Source organism: Asterias rubens, chromosome 2 (genome assembly GCF_902459465.1).
Source record: "Asterias rubens chromosome 2, eAstRub1.3, whole genome shotgun sequence".
In the NCBI taxonomy this organism is placed as follows: Eukaryota; Metazoa; Echinodermata; class Asteroidea; order Forcipulatida; family Asteriidae; genus Asterias; species Asterias rubens.
The window spans coordinates 15,397,753-15,413,603 of record NC_047063.1 but is presented as its reverse complement, the minus strand read 5'-3'; the positions used below and the strand labels follow the sequence as shown (position 1 = coordinate 15,413,603).

General features: G+C 37.7%; 1 protein-coding gene across 1 annotated transcript in view; it reads right to left on the bottom strand.

Moving 5' to 3' along the window:
- LOC117302717 (dynein heavy chain 3, axonemal-like) overlaps positions 1-6,960 on the bottom strand; it is an 89,931-nt gene extending 82,971 nt beyond the window's left edge. Inside the window, exons 1-8 of the mRNA XM_033786722.1 lie at positions 6,757-6,960; positions 5,636-5,831; positions 4,425-4,628; positions 2,927-3,180; positions 2,162-2,366; positions 1,579-1,782; positions 912-1,042; positions 293-488 (exon numbers count right to left, since the gene is read on the bottom strand). Of these exons, the coding sequence (XP_033642613.1) occupies positions 293-488; positions 912-1,042; positions 1,579-1,782; positions 2,162-2,366; positions 2,927-3,180; positions 4,425-4,628; positions 5,636-5,831; positions 6,757-6,950 (1,584 nt within the window). The 5' untranslated portion in view covers positions 6,951-6,960. The remainder of the gene's footprint in view (positions 1-292; positions 489-911; positions 1,043-1,578; positions 1,783-2,161; positions 2,367-2,926; positions 3,181-4,424; positions 4,629-5,635; positions 5,832-6,756) is intronic.
- Between the last annotated feature and the right edge of the window lie 8,891 nt (positions 6,961-15,851).

Genomic DNA, 15,851 nt, shown 5'->3' with positions numbered 1-15,851 from the left:
TGACAGTATTTCAGCGGAAAATACCACTCAGGACGTTTGGTAACAATTAGTTTTCTATGTTTTCTATGCACTTATTGATAACAAACAATTTTTTATATAAAACAAATCCTGTACTTTGTCTTTGGAAATGATTACATCACAGTTAATTTTCTTGATTTTTTTAAAACCCTGAGATAAAATGAGTTAATATGACTAAAATGTCAGCTTGACTTTACTGGATAATAACTAAACTTATTTGACAGCTAGGGGATAAAAGATGCGGAAGATGAAATAAATCCGACCATCAACTGACCTCTTTATAGAATTCTTCCAAGACTCTCTGGATATCTTTGAGTTTGAGGAGGTAATCTTGAGCCTCAGACATCCGATCCTTGGTCTTGAAGCCTTTGACCATCTCCAAGACCTCATTGAGGCGAAGCTGAAACTTACGCTGTCTGTCAGAGAGCTTGGAAACAGCGATGTCATGCTCCTTCTGAAGTTTTGTCTCACTGAAAAAGCAAGTAAGATGTTTTTTGGTATACATGTAAAATGTAGTGACTCGACAAGTGAAAATTTGCTTTAGCCTTAACTTCAAAGGGATGATAAAATATTGAATTAAAATCAAAGTTGTTCAATTTCAATGTGAAACAGGATGGTGATACCTCTCTGCACAAAACAGTTTTCCCAAACTTGCTCAAGTGCTGTGACAGGACTGCTAACTAGAAACGCCAGAGTCCAATTCAGGTGCTCTTAATCGCTTAGCCACGGCAATCCATATTTCTCTTCAACCACGTAATTTTCAATACTATTCGTTAAATGATGAATTATTTTTCTTTATGCCACATTTCAGATTCCTGTTGTCAATGCAATGTGACTTACAATGCAATTTATTACAATAAGTCCAGGAATAACAGAAAGAGGATAAGACTTACCTGTTCCTTATAATTGGTACAATCCTATCACTCCATGTAAATGTAGTATCATTTAGCATGAGGTCATCTTTAGGCAGAGTGGCATAGTCCATTAGGAAAAGTAGGTTACTTGCTGCAATCTCAAGCTTGGCCTGAGGGGAGAATTGTTAGGCTAGTACAACACTAAATACCATGGATAATAAAAGAACCTCAAAAGTACAAAAGTTCACTTGATGTTTTACTTTAAGTTTTGAATTTGCATGAGGAGTTCTCAAATGGATAGAAATCCATTGCAGAGTCGAGGCAAGCTGAGGGTAAACTGTCAGATTTGTTCTGAACTTTTAAAGGTCTTAAATGTTTTAAAGGAAACATATTTGTTATTTGGCCGCGCGATAAAGGCCCTCGCCTATCACACTGCCACGACCCTATCACACTGCCACGACCCTGCCGGTTTTAAACAGCCATTTAAGAACTCGTCGCTACCCTTTTATTCCCTTAGTTCAAAACTTGCAGGATTGCAGCCATGCGTTAAAGGACCTCACCATCGGCTTGGTCCTTTATCACACAGCTACATGTATCACCCTGTTGCTTTTAAATTGCCATTTATGACCTTGTTACTACTCTTTTATTCCGTTATTTAAAAACTTGCAGGGTTGCAGCCATGCGTTAAAGGATCCTCTCTACCCACCTTCAGATGAAGCAACTCCCCTACCCTCAGCCCATCAGTGTAATCTTGTAGAGCTACCAGCTGATCCGTAGACTGAGACTGTGAAGTTATCTTCCTGACGATGCCGTCGTACTGACTGCATATCTCACGGTTGAACTTACGACTCATCGAGACGATCTTGTTGATCATAATATTGGCCAGGTCTTCAGCTCGAGCAATCAACCACTGAGAACAAATAAACAACAAAATAGAATTTTGTTTCTGCTTAAAAGCATCTTACTGGTGATTGCCTTTTGTTTTGATAATAAAAATTGGCAGTTTTAAATATATCAAAGTGCCAAACATATTAAAACGCTTGTTCACTGGCCTTATACATTCAAGAAACCATCTTGAACTGCTAAGGAGTATGCAGCACCGAAAGCTAAGTTGGCGCACAGTTTGAAATCATTAATACTCTCCCAGGAACTCATTTAATAATGGGTGATGTGAAGCAATAGAACTAAGTTTCAAGCTCAAGGACATACATACGCGTTGTGGTTATAATTCGAACCAACACTTTGTTCCTTAAAATGAAATTGAACAAATTTGATAGTTTCTTGCTTACACTATTAATGTTGTTACAATCCAGCACAAATACATGCATGGGTACGTAGACAGGTAGCGAGGCCACTTCTCTGGCCATGGCTTTGATGTTCTCAATCTCTCGGACATAGTCTCGGAGATGTTGCTCTTTACTGACAAACTTCTCAACTTTGACGTCAGAGGCGTTAGTCAGGAGGTAGGAGTAGGGTTCGTAAACTGACTTGTATCTGTGGAGAGGATTCAAGAAGATGAAATAGGAGTGGAGTATGATGCAGGAAAATGAGGGTTAAACTAAATCATAAAATTAAAGCCTATTCTTATCAACATTCCTGTCTAATTAAAATTAGCTTATTTGGCAGAGTTTGATTTTTTTTCAAATGGAGAATTCTAGACTTTCTATAGCTTAATTCCTAATGTTGGTCAACGTTATACACAAATGTGATATATGCAACAAGAAAAAGTGGTGTCAAAAAGAAAGAAAAAGAGTTATGCCAATGGTCCAGTGTGACTTGATAATTCACATTATAATTTATATTATCTCCTCAACTCAGTGTCTAAATTCTCTAGAGTTTCCACCACATCTAAAGCTGAAACTTCTTCATTGTCTTCTCTCCATTGGGTTCTTGGCAAGTATAATGATTAGGTTTACCTCTCTGAGAGTGCTTAGCGCCACAACAAAAATCAATAGTAATAATAATAATAATAATAATAATAATAACGTTTATTTATACAGCGCTTAATACAGGGTTTTTAAGCGCTGAAAGAATAAATTAAATCTTCATCTCACCTATTCGGTCCGTGGCTATTACTCATCACCACTCTAGCAATCCTCTCCTTAGCCGTCTCAACCAGCTCCTCCTGCTCCTGGACTGAACTGATCTTCTTCCCGATCAGGTCATCCACCTTCTCAAAGAGGCAGGTCTCGACACATGGCAATCCCTGCGAGCTTCGGACCATGATGTAGACGGCCTCGTGGAATAGTTTGATGGTCATGTCAAAGGACGGGGTGAATTTGCAGGATATTTGCTCCATGAGTGGACCCTGTGGGAAATTCATTCATCCCATTCGTTCGTTAAAGGTTTATTAAAAATCACATAGCATCCAGAGGCTGAATGGAGTGATACAGTGAAACATTCCACATACAATGTAAAAACTTTAAAACCAAAACAATTTGTAAAAAAGATACATTCAATAAATTACAATGGATGGATTCCAGACTGATTTTGAAAGCAGTTCCTGATCAAGTTTAGTTTTGATCCCAAAATATATATAACAGCTCTCAAGTGCTAAAAGTTTGACGGCAAACATTGAATCACTAAACATTACCTAGTCAGTTTCCCTTGTGGTTTAATATTTGATATCTGAAGTAAAAAGTTGCACCCCCTTAAGGTGATCCCTTGGCTGTCGCTTCCCAGGTTGTATCGTAATTTAGGTACAATCCCTGGCTACACGGCAGTTAACGGTTGAATGGCTTCTGATCGGCACCCCCAAACAAAGATATTGACAAAAAAGGGAGACTGCCATCATAGGGCTAGATAGCTCAATTGGCAGAGTGTCGACATGTTAGTCCAGAGGGGGCTGGTTCAGATCCCGCTCTAGAAATAGTACGAACATTTTATGGAGTACAAGGGGGGTGACCTATATGTACACATGGTGTAGGCTTTCGTGGACATTTCATAAAAAACAATCAGAAATCAGACTAAAGTAAGAAGAATATCATGCAGGATAAAGACAGCATTGAAGTAAATTTAAACAACTGATTATTCTTTTCTACTAATCTTCCTACAAAAAAATAGTTTTAAAAAAATAAAATAAAATAAAAGAATATTATTTATTATTGATATCTAACAGCGGATAGCCGCCAATTACAGGAATCATTAAAAACTATGTATAAATATAAATATGAACATAACAATATATAACACTAAAAATTACACAATATTGATAAAAACATTATTATAAGTAGACAAAAATAGTACACCGAAACCCACTTAAAACAGACCAGGGAACATCAACAAGTACACAAACACACATCGGACATTAAAACAAACACATGTAGTAAGAACACACAAACAGAACAACACATGAAGCCCCAGTAAATGGCCCTGTTTGGACCCTAGCATTAAGCCTTCGAGAAAGACTATGCTAGCATTGATGAAACATCAGGCTATTAACTATTTTCTTTGCATTTATACCTTAGGGCCTTTTGGTTAGTAAGAGGATTGCAACAGCTAATTCTATTTTTATCAACTAATCTCCTGTGAATAGAATCTTCTAGACTTTACCATGAAGATGGTGAACGGCTGAGGCAGTACGGGTAACCTCAGGGATGATGTAACGTACTCTCCTTCATAGTTATTGCCATCGCTGTACATCTCCAGCCATTCACACAGATCAAGAATAGACTTCTTGACTCCATCTCGGAGACAGTTAGACATGAGGGTTGCCACTGAGGAAAAGAAGTGATCCATGTGCTTCATCCTGGTATCCTGAAAAAAAAAAAAAATGAGATAAAAAATCCTTTCAAAAATCTGTTACTTATGGTATTGACTTACTTTATCTATCAAGGACCCATTATATCCTATAATCCTACAATTTATTTTGCCCATAATGGTACATGTATGTCAGACACAATGTACAGATAAAGGCCTAAACAAAATAGGTTGGATTGCCCTCACTTCTGCGGAACATTTGCAGCGAAAACAGAGCTTTGACGACAAGTTCACTTTGCAAGAAGCATTCAAAAGAAGTATTAACCAGGCTTTAGTACATGGCATTAATAAGGGAATCAATGTGAGGTGAAGAGGTTTTCAACTAGTGGTTTAATCCTAACGAGGCCTGGTTCTTGATAATTTTACCGAGACGAAGTTGAGGTAAATTATCAAGAACCAGGCCTCGGCGGGTTTAAACCACAAGTTGAAAACCGATTCAACACACTTTGATTCACATTCATAAATACCTTTTCGGTCAAAAACATCAACCATTTTTAATCAAAACGTAAAATAAATGCAAATGTTACAATTGTTCAATGATTTCTTTCAACACAACACCCCTCCAGCTATGAAATGGTAAAGCCCTCTGCCGCCCTCGGGTAAACAACTCCTTATAAGGGAATGCTGTGCGCGTCGCGCGTATTGCGTGATGTGGCACAACTGTTTATGCCGTTGCTCTCGACCAATAGGAATGAAGAAACTGTCTTAAAAGAACAGGTGCAAGCTCGCGTGTCACGCCCATGTTTCAAAACTTTTTACTGGTCATAAACAAAGGTTTAAACACACCCACGTGACGCGCTCTCCATCAATAGGAATAGCGAAACTGTCTGAGGTATTTATGAATGTATATTTAACCTGCAATCACATTTACAAATCTTCCTCAAAAAAAGAGAGAACTTTATAAATTACCTAGGAAAAAACAAATTCTCTTCTTGTGTGTTTCTCTCATTGTTCTCATTAAATGAAGCATTTAAAAACAAAATTAATAATTAAATTGTTTTTACCTCATCAACAGGCATCCATCTCTCTATCTCGTCTTGATTGCGTCCAACAATTGCTGTACATTCAGACATCCATTCCTTGTCTAAGATCTCTCGTCCTTTCTTACTGGATGACTCAACGTGGTCAAGGAATGCCTCCATGGTTAACGGCATCACCTTCTTCAGACCAGGGATGTCTATTAGCCTGAAGGTAAAGTACCTAGGAGTGGAGAAAGAAACAAAATTGCGATTTAAAGGCAGTGGACACTTTCTGAGCAGAACAAAAAATTAAAAGTTCACAGATTTACAAATAACTTACAGGGTTTACAGAAGGTAATGGTGAAAGACTTCTCTTGAAATATTATTTCATGAAATGCTTTACTTTTTGAGAAAACATCAAAACAATAACAGATTTATTTTAAACACATGTCATGACACAGCAAAACTTGCAGAAACAAGGGTGGGTTTTCCCGTAATTTTCTCCCGCCTCCGATGACCGATTGAGCCTAAATTTGCACAGGTTTGTTATTTTATATATAAGTTGTGATACACGAAGTGTGGGCCTTTGGACAATACTGTTTACCGATGTTGTGCGATTGCTTTAAAAATGGCTATTAAAATTCCAACTTAATTTTTCTTAAATTAATCACCAACTTGTAACAGACCATTACCGGTTTCAATAATGCAATCATTAAATTCACTGCTTAAATTCCAAAATCACTCGTGAAAAAACACAAGTGGTTTAAAACACAATTTTATTTGAGGTTAAGAGAGCCTCTCCACTGTTATGAGGAAACTGCCAATGCAAACAATACTGTTTTTGCAATCTCAAAACAAAAACCCCAAATGTAATAATCATAATAACTGTCTTTCTAATCATTGGTGCCTTTATTTTTGCGTTTTTTTTTTTTGTTTAATTTTTTGTAAAGCGCTGTGGTAACCGGTGTAAAAGCACTCTATAAATGCCCGTAATCAGTATTATTCTTACACGTGAGCTGCTCCTATTTCACTAAAATTTTAATATTTCCACCCAAAGTATCAACACTCATTAAGGCTTCATGCAGGTATTGTATTTCTTGGATACTTGAAAATGTAAACAAAGATCTCTGCAAAAAACAAAAGAGGGAACGCAATATAAATCTTACTTAGTTTCCCAGAGATACAGAATACTAGTCATGACGGGGTGTGTGATGTACAGCTGAGTTGCCATGTAACTCCTTGCATCGCGTACCGCCTGTTGCCATGGAAACCACAGCCTGCCCGCAGAGTGAGATATTTTCTCCTGGAGCGGGACGCCGAGTCTGTTTCGTTCCGAGGCATCCTTCAGGATGTAGTCCATAATGGCCTGTTGGATGCTGCTGGCATGGCAGGACCGCACTTCCTACTCGGCGATTATTAGAAGAAAAAAAAAACGGGGATTGGTGACCATTATTAACAATAATCATGAAGCTGAAAGTTGCAAATATTTTTCTAAGCACAGGAAAACCATGGTTAACAGAAATGGGTTACCGCTGCAACAAAGTTTATACTCTTGTGACTGGTGCTCTGGTAGCAATATTTTCTGCTTAGCAGCTTTAGGAAATATGGCCTAGGTTACTGGTACTGCTAACCACATAATTTGCACTTTGCAGGGTTGGCACTATGCGATAAAAACACACACACACACACACACAAAACAAAGCATATCTTGCTTTGATGAGAAACATTTCTAAGCAAAAAATATTATGTTACAGTAATGATTTTTTTGCACTATGAAAATGATCAGTTTGATATTTAAGCCAAATAAAGGGTAAAAGCCAGATTATTAAATACAGCATAACTTGTGGGTTGAAACTCATATAAGATTTTATGTAGTATACAAAAACGGTCGTCAAAATGTAGACCTACATGTACAGCAAGTCATGGAAATTAACAGTTTGTCTAATTGACTTAATTTTGTTTCCACACAATATACATGTAGAAATTATTAGAAACGATGAGATTTATTAAAATAACTTTAAGTGTTATGAGTTTTAAGAATCTCAACTTGTTACTATGTTTTATTTGTTATAATATTCACACATATTTAACCAAAAAAAGTTTTGTTTCTAACCTCGGTAACTTCCTTGAGGCAGGTGCTGAGATGTTCTTGTTTGAGGTGCTTTGGGATGAAGCTATGGATGCCCTTAATCCAGTCTTTACTGAGAGGAGCAACCATGAACGGACTGATGGCCTCTTCAATGAGATTGTAATATCTGGTGGTGATATAAGAACAAAAGATAAACTCTGATGAAACCTTTTTACTGACCATAAAAAAAATACAACACAGTAACTCTTTTATTGTGGGTTTTGAGGCATTGCATTGTGAGGTATCAATGGGTTTTTTTTTCGGTTTGCAGTAATACCATGTTTATATCTCCTTTGCATTGTAGAGTTATTTCTTTGAGAACTTACCTTGCTATTTATGCTACTGACATGGAGTAGTTTTTAAATTTTGTGAGACTAACCTAGTTCTGGAAAGAACTGTCCTGCTCATAAACTAATACCAGGGCAAAGGGTAGCAAATCAGCCGGGACTACTAGTTTTGCTTGGTGGAATCGAGGGGACTTCTGGTTATCAACTTCACTGCCGAGGAGCGAGTTCTTAATTTGGGCTCAACTCTTCTATTATCAACAATTTCCCACCTTAAAGGCAGTGGACACTATTGGTAATTACTCAAAATAATTGTTAGCATAAAACCTTTTGTTGGTGACGATTAATGGGGAGAGGTTGATGGTATAAAACATTGTGAGAAACGGCTCCCTCTGAAGTGCCATAGTTTTCGAGAAAGAAGTAATTTTCCACGAATTTGAATTCGAGACCTCAGATTTAGCACTTGAGTTCTCGAAATCAACCATCTAATCGACCACAACTTTGTGTGACAAGGGTGTTTTTTCTTTCATTATTATCTCGCTAGTTCAATGACCGAGTGAGCTGAAATTTTCACAGGTTTGTTATTTTATGTTTATGTTAAGATACACCAACTGTTTTCTGAGAGCCAACAAGATAAGAAATCAGATTAAAGTAAGAATAATATCTGTCTGAAAGTAACAAAAAAAGTTTGAATGCACATAGAGTACCTGGGTAAGTCTTGCGCTTCAGGAGTAGGGGGTCTGGACAGGCCATGAGTGGATGCAGTGGAAGGCGGGAAGACCACCCGTAAGACACTTTGGGTTTCTTCATCATGTTCACGATGTGGGCTTTTGCAAACCTTGTGGCCGTTCGTCAGTTTGCTAGATCTCCCTACAAGTAAAAAAGAAACATTGGTGAGATAAAATTGTGTTATTTGACAACAACAAAAATATGTAATGTAAATTTTGTGAACTATAAAGCAGTAAACAATTTCTGGTCATTTTGGTATTTGCTGTAAATTACTGTATACCTTTGAATTGCATTATATCACAATTTAGAACAGGGTTGTGAACTACCACACTCAAAAGTAAATACTAGTTTCAATCTGTAAAGGTCACTGATTATAAAGTTCATACCTGTAGAAATATCTCTCTCTAAAATACTTTCACAACAAAAACCACTGTTTCTGGTTTCAAATGCAGCTATCGAAATAAAGACCAAAACTGAAAGTGCACAATAACCCTGACAATAGATTTAAGAATTTCCCATAGTTTTCAAACAAAACTAACCACCAAAATAAAGGAAAACTCACAGCTTGGTTGGAAGGTGTGTTCAATGAAAACTATATACAGGTATAAATTTACTCTTCCAAAACACAATGAGGTACTTTCCCTTTCAATAGATGTTGCCATACCTGGCACCCACAAAAGAACTGGACTCTATATTAATTGCCAAATGGCTGGACGTTTATTTAGTTAGACACATGTCATACAAATTGTACACAATTGGCAATTAGTTTTTCATTAAATGTCAGTCTTGACTGAAAGAGCTCATACTTCAAGAGAATCTTGAAAACCACAAGTTCCATAAGACTTAAGCCAAATAAATGAAATATATCAGTTGATCATCCTTGTTTAAACCAAAAATTAGGATGAGGGCCTTTTTGGCTACACAAGCCAAAGAAGAAAAAACATAATGGGGCTTAAAAAAAGCTGAGGGGCATGGTTGATCAAGTGATGTTTTTTTCTCTCTTGGCCTAAAGAACTTCCTCCTTTGTACATCGGCTGATTTTTAAGAGGAGGTTTGGAATTAAGTAGAAATTACTCAAGAAGAAATCTAGTAAACCTTCAGGGGTTGATTTCACAAAGAGTTTGGCTAGTCCTAGGATATATTCAACACTTCAGGCTAGTCCTAAATTAGGACAATTAGGACGAGTAACTCGTCTTAACTCGAAACAAGACTAGTCTTTGTGAGTTTAGTTTTGGGGTTACTAATAATAGATTTACTGGCAAGTGATCCAATAGGTATTTCAAGTGCTGTAGAAATTCAGAAAGCCATAATTACCATTTAGCTGTGCCGGCTTGATTTGGATTGGTGGAATGACTTGAGGGACCGGGCCCAGACTTGATGGCGGTGTACCCTGTATTTCATTCAGGCTGCCCCTTCCACTGTCAAACGGTGCGCTGACTAAACGGTCTGGTCCAGATAATGAGGAGTCATCCCTCCCATTTAATGGTATGCTCCTATCGATGCTTGTGACAGAGTGACGCGGGCTGGAAGGTGGGGTTGCACCATTAATGGGAGGGAGGGGATGAGTTGTGGAGATTGGAGATTGAGTTGTTCTCGCACTTGCCGGGCGCGGACTTCGTGGGTCACTTTTTCTTTGCCTTGGCGACTCTCTTGGGCTGCTGTCGTGTGATTGAAAAACATTATATTTTAGATTTAAAAGAGTATAGAATGGGTTGTTCATGCAGTACTAAAATCCATCAGGCTTTAAAGCGATTAGGTATTTGGATGAGTGTTATATTTCTAGAAAGATTAACTGTTAATGAAGTCCCCAATATCGCAACACTAAATACTGTACACTACAAGAATTAATGGAGAAGAGATAAACAAAGCAAACCGCTCCCTTCTTAATGAAATAGTTCCCTTTGCACTTTCTAAGGTTTCGCTTATAATAGTTGGACAAACATTTGATGTGATGGCTGGTGCAGAAATAACAATGGCAGGGTGTTGGTAGAGGCTTCTTTAAGGACCCTCGAGACCCCTCTCTCTGGGGTAAATTTAGTAACCCCTTGGGCCGGATGCCTGACAAAGTATACTCAACTGATAATAGACACTTTGGTGTTTCTTTGTTAAACACCAATTGGAATATAACTGTTCAGTTGTAAGGTGAATGGTAAAGGGCCAGGGAATTACAGCAGATAATTTCAGAATTCCATTTCTACCTCTGTTGTAAGTTCAACCATTGAGGGTTTTTAAGAACTAAGGGGTCTTTAAAGCCGGTGAACACTATTGGTAATTACTCAAAATAATTACTGCCATAAAACCTTACTTGGTGATGAGTTATGGGGAGAGGATGATGGTATTAAACATTTTGAGAAACGGCTCCCTCTGAAGTGACATAGTTTTAGAGAAAGAAGTAATTTTCCACGAATTTGATTTTGAGACCTCAGATTTAGAACTTGAGGTCTCGAAATCAACCATCTAAACGCACACAACTTCGTGTGACAAGGGTTATTTTTCTTTCATTACTATCTCGCAACTTCGATGACCGATTTAGCTAAATTTTTCACAGGTTTGTTATTTAATGCATATGTTGAGATACACCAACTGTGAAGGCTAGTCTTTGACAATTACCAATAGTGTCCACTGCCTTTAAGAAACATGAGTAGGTCAACAATTGTGCCCGTTTTTCTGTAAAACTTAAACTTTATTACATGATAAACCTCCTTTGCTAGGGACCACATCAACTACCATTCAAACTCATGCATCAGGCAGTGAGTCAACATCCTAACCATAAAGTGCCCCTCCCAATTTATCAATGTTGGCTGTCAATAGCAATACTAAATCTGTTGAACTTCAACTTATTCAAAACACTTAAGTGCATAGGATTTTTTCGATTTCATTTGATTTGCAAAACTATAGTGTTGGCCCGATGTTTCAACCTGAAGAGTCTTTCTCAAAGTCTTTTTCATTTAGCCTTTGAGAAAAACTCTGCTAGGGTTGAAACTTCAGGCCATCAACAATTTTTTGCATTTATACCATAGGTCCTTTTGGTTGGTATGCAGTTTGTAACAGCTAAATCTATTTTCTCATTTAATCAGATTTGATAGGACTCTACGGCCGTGTCCTAATTGGTGGCTGTGGCTGTTGCTGTTGCTAAGGGTGTTACTAAAGACATGTTGACATAGTGATCCAGCTGTAGCCGTAGCCGCCAAACCAAACCGGACACAGTTTGCCTGGCATTTTGCAAGGAACAAGATCCACTAAACCTATCCCCAGGGTAAACATCAGGTTGGTCATCCTAGTGACAAAAGAGATAATGTGTGTTTTGACAATCCAGCCGATCCCTCTATGGCCTGAACACGTACATTCAATATTGACTGAGCTAGGACAATTATGTAATCTCTGGTCTTGCAATGAACCCCTTGAGCAGTCTTAAGAAGGGGGATGGTTTGACTGTTTGAGCACTAAGTACACACATAAACAGAGTTATAAATAGAGAATGATCAGGGCTGTCACGTCCTATCATGGATCAATGGTCCTTGCTCATATTATGGTCCTTCGTTCTACGGAGGAAGGAAAATGTCCTACCATAGCAAATCTTGTCTTTACTCTATGGTCCTGCAATACCTTAACTTTGTTTCTTTGAGGGCCTTTTTAAGAAAACTTCCATCCACCTACCTCCCCGAAACAAAAATAACCGAATAAAACCAGATTTAGTCCCTGCTAGATTTGCTTCATAATTTTTTTTTTTACTTTTGTGTTTTTCATCCGCTAAATAAAATTTAACGGTAGAAATATGAAAGGCTTATACAATTCTATTACTATTGTCATATACAGTCTCTGTAAACACCTACTCCAACTTCCCTCTCCCAAAAATAAAGTTAAAGTTTAATCGTTTGTAATCAAATGCGCATGTTTAATTTTTGTAAAGCATGCATACAAAATATATATGATGTAGGTCACCGCTGGACAATTGATTTTGAAATAACATTGGCAACTACAAATAAAGAGGCTGTATTATATACATTTTCCCGCTAGAATGAAAATTGTTTTCTGTAAACTTGCTGTACATGTACGTCCTAGAGGGGGTTCTAGAACAATATTGCCCAGGGTCCTAAACCCAATAAGCCAATTACAAAGGTCCACTCTGTTAGAATAATATTGACAGTTGCTATTTGATTGACCACCAGTAACTACCCGCTGTGGCGTGAGCACACAGATCAATAGATGAGGTTTGACCGTTATGTTGACTTCATAGCTTGGGCTAGTTCTGTGGTGCCGAAAAGTCATCACTGAACAAAACATTGAACCATAGAGAAAGGACAAATGTCAAGAAAAATATCTTGATTTTCCCCAGTGAATGTGAAATACCAGGAAGTTTTTCGTCAAAGACTGTTTATTACACGTTTGTGTGGAAACACATGTAGGGAACAAGCAGTTTTAAATTGACACTGAAGAATGAACTATTTTAACCCCTTTTTAGAGAAGTTATACAAAATTGCTCAAGTGTTCTTCTGTAAAGGCTGTACAGGAAGGGTTGAAAATGGTTGATTTTTGTATGGCCGATTTTTTTAACCACAGTTTTAACTAAGGCTCCGCCTTGGGTTCAATCAGTATTTTTGAAAAGATTTACTCTTTCACTACGGGACTTCAAACAGAATGACAGTGCCTAAGACAGAGCCAAAGCATGAGCCCTAATGGTTTCAGAATTGGCCTATTTTCTGTGGTTCACCTTTAGAAGTTTAAATTCAGTGATATAAGTATCAGCATGCAGTAAGGAAACAGGGTGCATCGTGCTAATACATAACTCCTGGGGAACTTTTAGTCTATTCTAACTCCTTGAGTGTTCGGTCTACATGAATACGAACAATATTCTTACTCTTTCGATCTCTTCCACGATGTTATTGTGTAAATCCAAAACATGTACTATTTGACTTGTACTCATAAATATCACTTTTGAATTTTACACATTTCAATGAAAACCATCAACATTCAGTGCATGTCTACACAACATGAACCCCAGCCTGCAGCCAAGGTCAAGGTTGTCTGGCCCCACTAGGTCAACCCATGGAGCATGGTCAACCCTACTCCCACTAGAGAACTCCAGGGGGTCAGGCAACTAAGGAAAATACATAGAGGCTAGGCAGGCTAAAGCAGTCACATTCTTGGAGTTTACTCAGGTGCAGTTTGAGGTGAAAAGGCAAACACTTCAACTATTTCAAGAAATGTTGCTGCATAAGATATAACTTTTAGGGCTGCCCTCTGTGGTGAAATGGTATACTCATTACCATTGGGGCCCGAGGAAGCTCCATGCAAAAAAACAACAACTGTATTCCCAATTCTATCTCAAACACCCAAACAACCCACTGGGTTTTGCTCAAGTTGAGTTATCCTGTCCTCCAGCAGCATTGCCCAGATTCAAGAATTATAAATGCCCCTGTTTTACAAGTGTATGAGGTTTACTATGAAATTATGGAAACAAATTCAGATTGTTTTATCAGCACATGGAGGAGAGTTTCTGTTCGAAGGAAATAATGCGAGAGGAACAAACTATTGAAAACTAAAGTAACCAACAATATATCTGCATGGGAGAAATAAAAACAGTATAGAAAAGTAGGTACATTTTGTATACATACTTCTGGTACTTCCTGAATATATCCCCTTAGATATCATTTGGCAAATTGGTGTCCAAAATTGACTTGAGCTAGGCCAATATTTTGAGCTTCAAATTATTTATTGCCACTAAACCGTCAATAGCTGGTTGCCCTGGGGCATGGGACATAGTTTGCTTCATGGTCAGATGTTGGTTGCTAAGAGCTGATTTCAAGTTTGAAAATTCAGTTTTGCTAATTCATTCATTCATTCATTCATTCATTGGTCACATTGATTTAAAACAACAAGAGATTCTTAGTCCCGTAGTGTGCAAAAATAAAAAGTGGCCTAAAAACTAAAAAGAACATTACAAAGTGACGTTTACATATTGAATTTTTTTTCAATTGGTTGCATTTGTGACAAAATGTTAATGGCTCTATTATTTGGGTAATTTGAATAAAAAAATTCTCAAGGCACACAATAGAAACAAAGTGTCGTAGTTGTCTTGTATGGCAACAAACCCTCCCAAAGAAAGTAATATGTATTCACCTCTTCCTTGGTGAGTCTCCACTGGTTCTGACATTTCTCTCTGCCGTCACACCATCTAGGAATATTGACATGCCATGTTGAGTGGATGTCGCTCTACGCTGGGGTGACACACGGCGATAATCACTGGAATGTCTTCGCTCTAAACAAGTAAAAAATAGTTTCAAAAGTTCGTAAGAAAGTATCATTGGTTTGTCTAGACATGTGTGGTTACAAAAATCAGCAAAACTTGCGCACATGTGATCTAGTAAATTTGTCTCTGTTCAACCCCAAATTATTTACAATCCAGCCAGTAAGTTTCCCTTGTGGTTTATTACTTGATATTTTAAGTTAAAAAGTTGCATCCCCTTGATGAGGTGAACCCTTGACTCTAGTTTTGTGGCTCTGCTTACCGCGGAATTTGCGGTTACTGCATACAGAATCATTCATTTAACGCCATTGAGGCCATTATCACTTTAAAGAAAAATTTGTACTAAAGGAAATTTTTTGTTGGAAAGCATATCTTCTTTTAAAAACTATTTAACAGTGTTCATGACAGTCTTCCTGCGTACCTGGGTATCTGCTAGTAAAGCTACTACAATATCAGTTTCTAATTAAGCAGAGCAAGTCTTGTTGATGCGTGTATTCATCATAGTAAGTTCAGAAACAAACTACTACCCCAACTTACGAACACCTGTTTTTAGCATCACCTATCACTATATCAGACATGTTAGATTCCTGCTGCTTTGATCCAAAGATCAAAAACTCACTCTTGGCATCATTAATTAAAAATTGTCTTAATTAAAGCTTACCATGTTTTCTTGTGACCTCATAAATGATGGATGTAGTGAGGTTCCTTGCTGATGGGGTGTAGTTATTAGCAATGGAATCACTGACATTACGGCTATGCTTCTGCTCTTTGGTTGGCACTGCCTGTGTGAAAGCCCCTGGTTGGACTATCTTAGGCTTCTCACTGAATGCCGGCTGGAAAACAAAAATGCATCAAATGTGGAGTTAAAGAAAC